At 37.8% G+C, this 10095-nt stretch overlaps 1 protein-coding gene across 1 annotated transcript in view; it reads left to right on the forward strand.

Moving 5' to 3' along the window:
* The window catches only part of slx4ip (SLX4 interacting protein), a 141686-nt gene extending 131822 nt beyond the window's left edge, over positions 1–9864 (forward strand). The window contains 3 exon segments of the mRNA XM_043696612.2: positions 3714–3820; positions 8610–9429; positions 9431–9864. Coding sequence (XP_043552547.2) covers positions 3714–3820; positions 8610–9429; positions 9431–9478 — 975 coding nt within the window. The 3' untranslated portion in view covers positions 9479–9864.
* Positions 9865–10095: the final 231 nt, after the last annotated feature.

A 10095-nucleotide genomic window follows, 5' to 3' on the forward strand; every position in this document is an offset into this window, starting at 1 on the left:
TAAACCCAAAGACCTTCCATACAGTGAACTGGCCATTGGGTCATGACCTGCTGGATGTCCACACCTACCTTTCAAGATCACCAGCAAACAAGAATTGAAGGTGCAAACATCAGCACATAAACTGCAACACAGTCGCAGACAGCAGAACCCTCTGGACACTGACTGCTCGAAGGGGTGAGAACAAACCAAAACACTCACCTGGTAGAGAGCACGGCCCAGATAAAAATTTGTCAGCAAATTCTGATATTTCTGAGCTAGCTATCTTTCGCATCAAATGAAGCTAAGACTGCCTTACTAAAGTGAGACTTCTGAGTTACACCAGATGATGTTTAGCACAAAGTTGACAACCAAGGATGGCAATGGCTAGCACAAGGGGACATAGCTTTAATTTGAGGGGTGATAAATATAGGACAGATGTCAGAGGTAGTTTCTTTACTCAGAGTAGTAGGGACATGGAACGCACTGCTTGCAACAGTAGTAGACTCACCAACTTTTAAGGGCATTTAAATGGTCATTGGATAGGTACATGGATGAGAATGGAATAGTGTAGGTTAGATGGGCTTCAGGTTGGTTCCGCAGGTCGGCACAACATCGAGGGCTGAAGGGCCTGTACTGCGCTATGTTCTAAGGTGCAAATTATCTACTCACAAGATCAGATGATGCCATGGAAGATGTGGAAAACGTACCAATACTTTCAATGCTGCCATAGGTCCATCACATCAGCAGAATATCATACACTTTAAGCTCTGAGAGCACATGCATATGTGAACTCTTAGTTTATAGTGCTGCTTGTGGTTTGTGTTATGTGGTGAACTCAAACATTGCTGATTTTGGCTGAGAGACTGCCAGTGAATTTTGTAGGTTGAATTTTCTCCTTGGTCTTAGTTACCTTGTGTTTAAAGCTACCCAAATAAATTTTAATTTTAACAAATGTTGATGTATACACGTGTTTTCAAGAAATAAAATGGTTTGTTGTTATTATTGTTAGTATTATCCTCATTTATTTGTGTAATGCATGATTTGTCTGGAGAGCACACAATACAGTACTTTTCACTGCATCTCAGTACACATGACAATAATAAATCAAAACAAATCAAGGATGTTAGTGTTATCCAAAAGGCCAGATCGCACTCATGTACTAATGTATTGCATGCCTTTAATTATTGTGCTAAAGTCTTTAAGTTCTGTAGAAATATATTTTAAAGCAGTTGTTGCCATTTTCCAGCTGGTTTAGCTATCGATTTAGATGGACTGGAAACTACATTCAAAATGCATACAAAATGTCTCTTGTATTAAATAGAGGTTACTGTGATGGGCAATCATCTGGTCTAAAAATAGCCTGTGACCACCTCATTACAAGATCTAATATTAAACACAGATTGTGACATTTTTATCGTCGGAAGTTTAAAAAAAAAGGATATTTTAAGTACAACAATGCATTCCTTTTGATCACAAACTTCTGGAGCTATCTTTGTATCCCATTTTTTGTTTTCTAAAAGCTGCTTAATTGATGCTTTGAGGAAGGATTGCTGCATCAGATTTAGTTTGCCATTACAAATGTTTCTAAAAGAGTTGTAGTGTTCTAGTTGAAGTACTTACAAAATTCTGACTTCATTTACAACACCTCTATCCTAAATGGAGACTGATTAAGTTTGAGAGCATAGAGGAAAATCACAAGAAATACATCCGTATTAGCTCAGTGATTGCTTGGACTTACATTCTGTGTCATGTCCTTTGGCTTTCCTTACAACAGCTTCCCTTTGTGGCTTATTTCCAGCCTGAGGGAGTTTACATAATTCTTTCAGTAGAATTTTCAGCAGTTCCCACAGTGTCTTTCAGTATCAAGGGCTGACTCATACTTGAGTCTTATAATTGAACAATTCTGCATCTATTTTGTGTGTTCGTTTCATGTTTTGTTTTGATTTAGAGCTACTCTGGGGAATGGGGGAAGAGAGAAACACTCACTTCTGACCTATCCAGACTGTGATCATTGTTTTAAGAACTTGTGTTTGTTAACTCTCTCAGCATTGCCTCAGCACAAACACTGTAACAAATGTACAGTGAGGCAAAATAACCTGTCACAAGTTTTACATTTAATGTTAAGTTTGGGATTACTGTGAGTGAGTAAGCATGCTGTGCATTTCCTTAATCTGTAATAGTATCAGAAATAGCATTTTCACTCACTAAATGAGAAATGTGTTTTGAAAGTTTGAAAGACCAATCCAGTAAAGGAGAACTTGGGAATTAATGTGGGGTCAGTTTGATAAACCTGTTTTGCATTAGTTTAGTTACACTTTTGGACAATTTATGATATCTTACATAGAAATATACAAGTTTGAATAGTATGACAAACAATATAGTGTAATATGTTATGTTTCAACAATCAATGACCCATTATATGACATACAAACAGTGAACTTCTCTTGTGATTTACTGATTTTGTTACACATTAAGAAATTAAGTCATGCATCACTGTGCGTTTGTGATATTGTTTATGCCTTTGCAAGTCTTAAGAGCTGCCTTCACTTTTGCACTATTTCAGAAGTGCTGTCAATAATTAAATACAGATACGCCCTTCTCTGGAGGCACATTGGTACCTGACAACATTGTGGTGAGATATGCATTGTTTCTGTGTTGTTCCTTTTGGGCATGAGAGACATGTTATTACACTGGTCAGGGCCATTACCACATGCAATAATCGAATCAAGGGCTCCTCCATCTAGCAAAAAGGATCCTGCATTAATGGAGTATGAGCCATTTCAATCCACTTCAGAGGAGGCATGGATCAGCAGCACAAATCTTTTAATTTGATGCTAATAGGCACTGAATGAATAGTCTCATTTGGAAAGTTTATGCAGCATGTCTGGTGTCAGAAATGACAATTGTTATACTGATGCATGGGATGCTCTTTTGTGATAGAGATTGAAACAGAATGGATGTGCCTGACTTTGTTCTGCATACATCTAGTGATTTAGCATACAATGTTTACACAAACACTGTACAATTGAGACTAACAGTTTAAGAATGTCGTGTTGAAAGTGAAAGCAATAATTACTGTTGAAATACACTATTTTGTCTTCAAAGATACCTGAATAGAATGTTTTTTAAAAATCTACTGTTACAATAAACTTGCTTGTTAACCTGTGTCTTTTCAAATTATATAAAAGTGAACTTTAGGATCAGCTGCATTATTGTACTATATCAGCTGGAGCTGCGGTGTGGCATCCAGCCAAATAAAGAAGATTCAATACAGTACAGCTGGTGCATTACAGCTGATGCTTAAACCTGATCTCCGCTCTCAAGTTTAGGGTTATAACCACCATACAAGGTAAAATGCAAAAAAAAAGTTTGATGGATTAAATAATCCATGTTAAAGTCATTACATGAACATTCTGGATAGATGAAAACAATGTTGCAGGAGCTATTAAGTTTTTGTTTCTACTGTCTTAAAAGGCACAATTTTGCAATCATGTTTGATGATTCCAGTTCTCTTAAAATGCAAGCCGCAAAATGTGATTTTTATGAACCCAAGCTACACTGTACCCAGGAGCACTTGATGTTCACAATGGGTGACCTAAACAGAAAATTTTTATTTCCCAGTTAGTGATAATAACCCTCTACCAAATGAGTGCAAACAATAATGATATAGAATAAGCAAATTTTTGTGCAGGTATGTATATTTTTTTTAATGAGATTCTGCATTTCTTTAATAGGGTATTGAGAATGGAACCTCCGAATACTTCACTGGTGGTTCAGAAATGAAAGAACTTTGCGATGTCTCTATTTCAACACAGAAGAAGAAAGAAGCCTTGAAACACATGTATGTATCACCACCTAATTAAACTGAAAACTTTGCGCCCTGACTATAAAGCATCAAGTGTGTTGTCACAAAATAATAAGTAAATATGCCAGTTTCACAGATTAAATTTGAAATATGTTGTGCTGGCAGTCACTGGTAATGCTCACTTTGATTACAACTGTACAATGTGCTTTGAAATATTAGTAGTTGATGTATTCTCTTCCATGGGAAGAAATTCCTTTCAAGCCTCTAGCCGCCTTCCTAATCCATGTGGTAATTTAGAAACCATGAAGAATCACAGTTGTACTGCTGGCATCTTGCTTCCCAGATTATCCCAGAGGAAGCTATAATCCCAGCACCGTCCAAATTCATACATCTTCCATTTGTACTAGTGACTGCCATACATCATAGGCTGCTATCTTTAAAAGGCTATAATTCCAGTTGTCAGCGAGAAAACTATGAATCCTAACGGTAAAGACATCGTCACCTCGTCCAGATTGAATTTAGACCAGTGATTATTCTGTGACGTTTTATGGGATTTTTGAATATATTTGACTAATGAAAAGGATACAGTCATGTTTGATGCCAAAATGTTGATTTAGCATACCTGTTCAAGGTTAGAAATCCTCCGATCTGAACCTGGGAGAGAAATTAAATTTAAATATTCATTAACCAGGCCATAATTTTTTTTTCCCTGATGACTGTGTATTATCAGGAAGTCAATAAATGAGGTACTGCCATCAAATTTCGGCACTGTAATGCTTTAAAATGACCTGTTGAGGTTTGCATAAATCAAAGGAAGCGATTTTGTAGCAGGTTTGATTAGTTGCTGTTCAGGCCAACTCCCAGACAAGGGGTGTGGCCAGGAATCAAGCCTCGAATTCTTACAGAATAAGAACAAAGACTCTTTTTGAGAGTTCAGTTGATGAAGTCCACTGACCAAACAGGTTATCTAAAGAAAAGAGCCATGAAGGTCCCTCCTTCTCCCTCGTCTGATCTAACGTTGACTACAATGCATCAGCCCACCAACTTGGAATCTTTCATGTTAATCTTATTCTCACAGATGACAGTTATTTGGAGCAAGTGATGCTTTGTTACATTTGATACTAGCATGTGTTCTATAAAACTGCTTAACAATACATTTCTGGCCTAGTTTTGCCAAGTTTCTCGATCTTCAGAAAGATTAGGTATGAGGATAGGTGCCAAAAGTAGGAAGACCTTTTATGTGACTCATAGACAATCAATAGGACTGTTCAGCACCCAGAAGAATGTCTTCAGCAGAGCGCTAAATTTGTAATGATTCTCTTCTGCAATGGCCATCAATTTTACAAAAAGTTAATTCTATAATGTGATTATAAATTCTGCAAAGTATTCATTTACCAACTCAGCTATTAATGACTTGCAGACCAAAACCCAAGCATCCTTTTTCTTGTTGATTATTTTAAGAGGTGTAATAACAGATTGTAGTTAGAGGTAGCAGTAGCCCAATCAATAGTACATTGGGCTCAATAGAAATGGCTATTACGAGGGCTCATTCAGAAAGTTGGGAGGTATGGGATACAGGGAAATATGGCTGTCTGGGTACAGAATTGGCTAGCCGAAAGATGACAGTGAGTGGTAGCGGATGAACAGTAATTCCACCTGGAGCTCATTGACGATGGTGTCCTGCAGAGATCTGTTCTTGGATCTGTGCTCTTTGTAGTTTTTATAAATGACTTGGATGAAGAAGTGGAAGGGTGGGTTAGTAAGTTTCCTGATGACACAAAGGTCGATGGTGTTGTAGATAGTGTTGAGGGCTCTTGCAGGCTACAACAAGATGTTGACAGGATGCAGAGCTGGGCTGAGCAGTGCCAGATGGAGTTCACCCTGGATAAATGCGAAGTGATTCATTTTGGAAGATTGAATTTGATTGCTGAATACAGGTTTAGAGACAGGATTCTTGGCAGTGTGGAAGAACAGCAGGATCTTGGGGTCTACATACATAGATCCCTCAAAATTGTCACCCAAGTAGATAGGGTTGTTAAGAAGGCGTATGGTGTTTTGGCTTTCATTAACAGGGGAATTTGAGTTTAAGAGCTGCAAGGTTTTGCTGTAGCTGTATAAAACCCTGGTTAGAAATGAATCTTCCAGCTCAGCGAGCAAACCTACAACCAAAACCTCAACCTGAGCTACAAATCTTCTCAAAACTGGTTAGACCAGACTTGGAATGTTGTGTCCAGTTCTGGTTGTCTCATTATAGAAAGGTTGTAGATGCTGTAGAGAGGGTGCAGAGGAGATTTACCAGAATGTTGCCTGGATTGGAGGGCTTGTCTTATGAAGCGGTTGAATGAGAGCTAGGGCTTTTCACACTGGAGAGAAGGAAGAGAGAGAGGTGACTTGATAGAGATGTACAAGGTAATGAGAGGCATAGATAGAGTAGATAGCCAGAGACCTTTTCCCAGGGCAGAAATGGCTGTTACAAGGGTTCATAATTTTAAGGTGATTAAGAGGAAGGTTCTTAATAGGTGCGTGGAATGCACTGCCAGCGATGGTAGTAGAGTCAGAGACATTAGGGACATTTAAGTGACTGCTGGACAAGCACATGGACAGCAGTAAATTGTTGGGTGTTTAGGTTAGGTCGATCTTAACAACATCGTGGGCCAAAGTTCTAAATTGAACAGCTAGTTACTGGGAACTAACTAATTTAGACAAACTGCTAGTATATTTTTGAGCAAGTTTCTGGTTTCCTACAGCCTAAAAATAAGTTGGTGTTTTCTATAGTCTAGACTATGATACTGAAAGCCAGTATAAAATTGCTGAGCATCTCTCCCCTCTTTTAAAATGATTGTCACTTACCCCTTGAAGGAAATCCACATTCCAAACCAACTTCTATGAATGACGTCCACTCTGACATTGACTGTCATGTGATTTCCTTTCTCTTCCTCAATCTTGCAATTCTTTTTCTGTCTTCCTTTGCAGTGATACCTCAGGAATCCCTGAAGAATTTTCTTGGCCTTTCCTTTATATGCTGTCATGTGGTGATGCTATCCACAAGTGTGGAGTTAACTATACCCCTCAAATGGTTCACTCAGTCTTGTGATCACATCTGTGTTATTAGGCTTCACATTCTAAATCTAGTCTTGGATGAGTCATGACTTCCTTCAGTATAACAACAAAAAGACTGAACCATGATTTGCTGTACATTTCAGCTGGAGCCTAAAAGAATAAAAGATAATCTTATTGAAAGTTATCAGTTTCCAAGGGGAGATGGCATAGTAAATGCTGAGAAGATGATTCCCCTTCTGGGAGAATCTAGGACGAGAGGGCACAGTTTAAACATAAGGGGTTTTCCATTTGAGACAGAGGTGAGCGGAAATTTCCATTAGTTTCTTGCAACACATTTCTCACAGAGTAGTGCAGGCTGAGCCATTGAAATATTCAAAATTTGAATTAGACAGATTTTTGATATACAGAGGAGTCGAGCATTGTGGAAAGGTGGGGTTGGGGTCTGATCTGATCAAATGGTGGGCTGGGCTCAATGGGTCAGATGGCCAACTGCTGCATCAATACTTTTAGTTCTTACATGTCTTTGTTCATTTTGGTTCAGTAAGACTATGCATTTCCTTTACCTGCTGTTGGAACCTGAGCTTCAAATCCCATATTCTTTATGTCATCACCACTATTTACTTTCACTAGTACATGTTTGGTTCCCTCTGTCTTGATCTTATCCCTTGTAATATTGAAACTATTGTGTGTTATATTGGTATCTCCAGAATCAATCACTCCAGTGTTCTCTTTTATGGTTCCTTTCATCTACATTTGTAAACATTCTACTCTGCAATAAACTATGCTACATTCCTATTTATAGCTCTACCATAGTTCTTGAGCTCCAAAACATTAAACTTAAAATTGTCGTCCTTGTCCTCGAGTTCTTTCGTGGTCTTCTCCTACCATACCACTGCAAGCCTCTCCAAATTTACTCTCCCTCGTGCATTCTTAAGTCTTCCGACTCTGGCTGTCAGATCCCCCTGCCCCACACACCCCACCTCTCTGGCCTCAGAGCTTTCATTTGCTAGGCTCTTCTGACTTTCAGAAAGCTTAACTTTTCTTCCAAGCCATTAATTATTGTCCCTAATTTCTCTCCCAACTCCATGTTCTGTTTCTACTCTGTGAATTGCCTTGGGACATTTTCAATGCTAAAGGCTTTTTCTTGTATTGCTATTGATAGAATCCCAGGCTGCAGCACCACAAGCAGGCGAAACTGTAGGTGAGAACTTTGTCAATTGCTAGTAGACTCAACTGAAATTCCTGAGACCGGGAATACGCTTGTTCCACACCACATTTTTGAAATCTTGAGCAAGTTAAATTTCGAAGTCTTTTATCTTTACCAGAATCAGCCTTAAGTATGTCTGTACAGGAACATAACATTCTGCTGCTTCATATTAAGTATTCAGAGTACTAAAATATTGGAATTTCCAATTATGGCCACAAATAAAGACTCAAAGCGTTTTTTTTTAAATATGTTTTCTGTTTAAAGAAGTACTTTTAATAGAAGGATTTTTTTTGGTTCATTTCAAAAACAAGCTTTCGCTTGTTAACCCCACAAAATGTACTTCCTGCTTTTGCTTTTGTACTTAATATAAAATTTATGTGAAATAAGTATTAGTTTGCACAGCTGGAAACATCTGAATTATGGGCACCAAAAATAATTAAGATTGACGTTTGGATAGTTTTGAGGGAGTTTTCGCAAGCATAAAATAATTAAATGAATGTTTTCCATCTGGATGACAATGGATACCTTAATTCTTACGGGAAATTCTATGTTTTTCAGTGTTGAAAAGTCTTGTCACACGAAAATCAGAAATTTCAACAAATCTGAAGCTAACACTTACTTGCCAAAAGTATTGCACACTGTAACAGAAGATGAGCAGGATGTAGCCCAATCTGCTACAGGTTTCAAGCAGGAGATTCAGGATATAAATACTGGAAGAACAGAAGATTGTATGAACTCAGTTCAAAGCAAGTTATTACTTCCTGTCATAAAATTGGAAAAATATATTAACAAGAGACAGCCAGCTCAAGAGAACTGCCAACAACAACCTCAATCTATTGAACAGCTGAAGACAGGTTTGAAAGGCACAGTGGGCGGTAATGAGTCAGCACTGCAGGATCCTAAACAAAGTGAAGTAAACACAAAAATACCAATGCAGCGAAGGAAAGACTCCTGTTCAAATGAAGCAGATAGTGCCAAGAAGATTGTTTTAACAGAGACTTCAGCAAACCTCTGTGAGATTACAATGGAAGTGAATTCTCTCGAGTCTTTAGGAAAACCACCTGTGAGAAAAAAGCTTTTAAATCATAATTCGAATCGTAAAAGGTCAGTCAAAGGTAAACCCAACAGACTTGACCCCTCAAAAGAAATTGGAGGTGAGCCATTGTTTTCATTAGGCAATTCTCCCCAAGACTTTTGCTTCACGGATAAACATAAAAAGAGAAGATTAACAACAAGAACCAAACAGATTAGAAAGTCAGAGAACGCGCCTTCATGTCCTTCTGACTGGAAATCTGTGAAATCAGCAAAAGTTACAGCATCGGTAGAAGTTGAATCTGATGTAGAAAATATGCCAAGAAAATCTAGACTTCGAAGGCCTAAAAAGACTGGAACTGCCAGGAATTAAGTTGTCATGTGACAGTCACTAATTGCCATTGGAGTGTTTGGATAAATGAGGTCATTTTATAAAAACACATCACTTTTAAAATAATTAAGATGCCAGTGGCTTTGCATATTCTGGGCTCAGACTTGTAATTTAATATTAAATTCATTACAAATGGATAACTTGCCTTTTAATTTTAATACATTTCTCTCTTTATAACCTTGATTGGCAACTTGAAAGCTCAGTTTCTTCGCATTTCTGGTCCTTTGTAATTTGGTGTTAATCCCATTAATGACAACTTAAAAAATTGATCAGAATCCATTTGTAAATTATTTTAAAATGACTATTTCCTGTCTTAGTGATCTTCATATAAATTCAATTCTTAAGCTGTTTCCTCCTTGTATTTCATAATAAAGTTAAGTAGATCTGTAACCCTTCGTGCTATTGTTCAGTTTTCACTTTACATAAATTTCAGACTCAAGTGGCTACCAGCTCATTTTGGTTTACTAGTCTGATGGTGGTTTGATAAAATGAAAACTCAGGATGTGCTCAGTGACATTACAGCATTCACTATTTAAAATAGCCTGTCACTTTAGATATCACTAATTGTTTAATACTACAGTGACATGAGGAAATATTTGCCTGTATGATCTAGATTTCCAC

This window comes from Chiloscyllium plagiosum, unplaced genomic scaffold (assembly GCF_037043375.1).
Source record: "Chiloscyllium plagiosum isolate Xiang-an unplaced genomic scaffold, Cpla_swu_hap1 HiC_scaffold_10, whole genome shotgun sequence".
Taxonomy (NCBI): Eukaryota; Metazoa; Chordata; class Chondrichthyes; order Orectolobiformes; family Hemiscylliidae; genus Chiloscyllium; species Chiloscyllium plagiosum.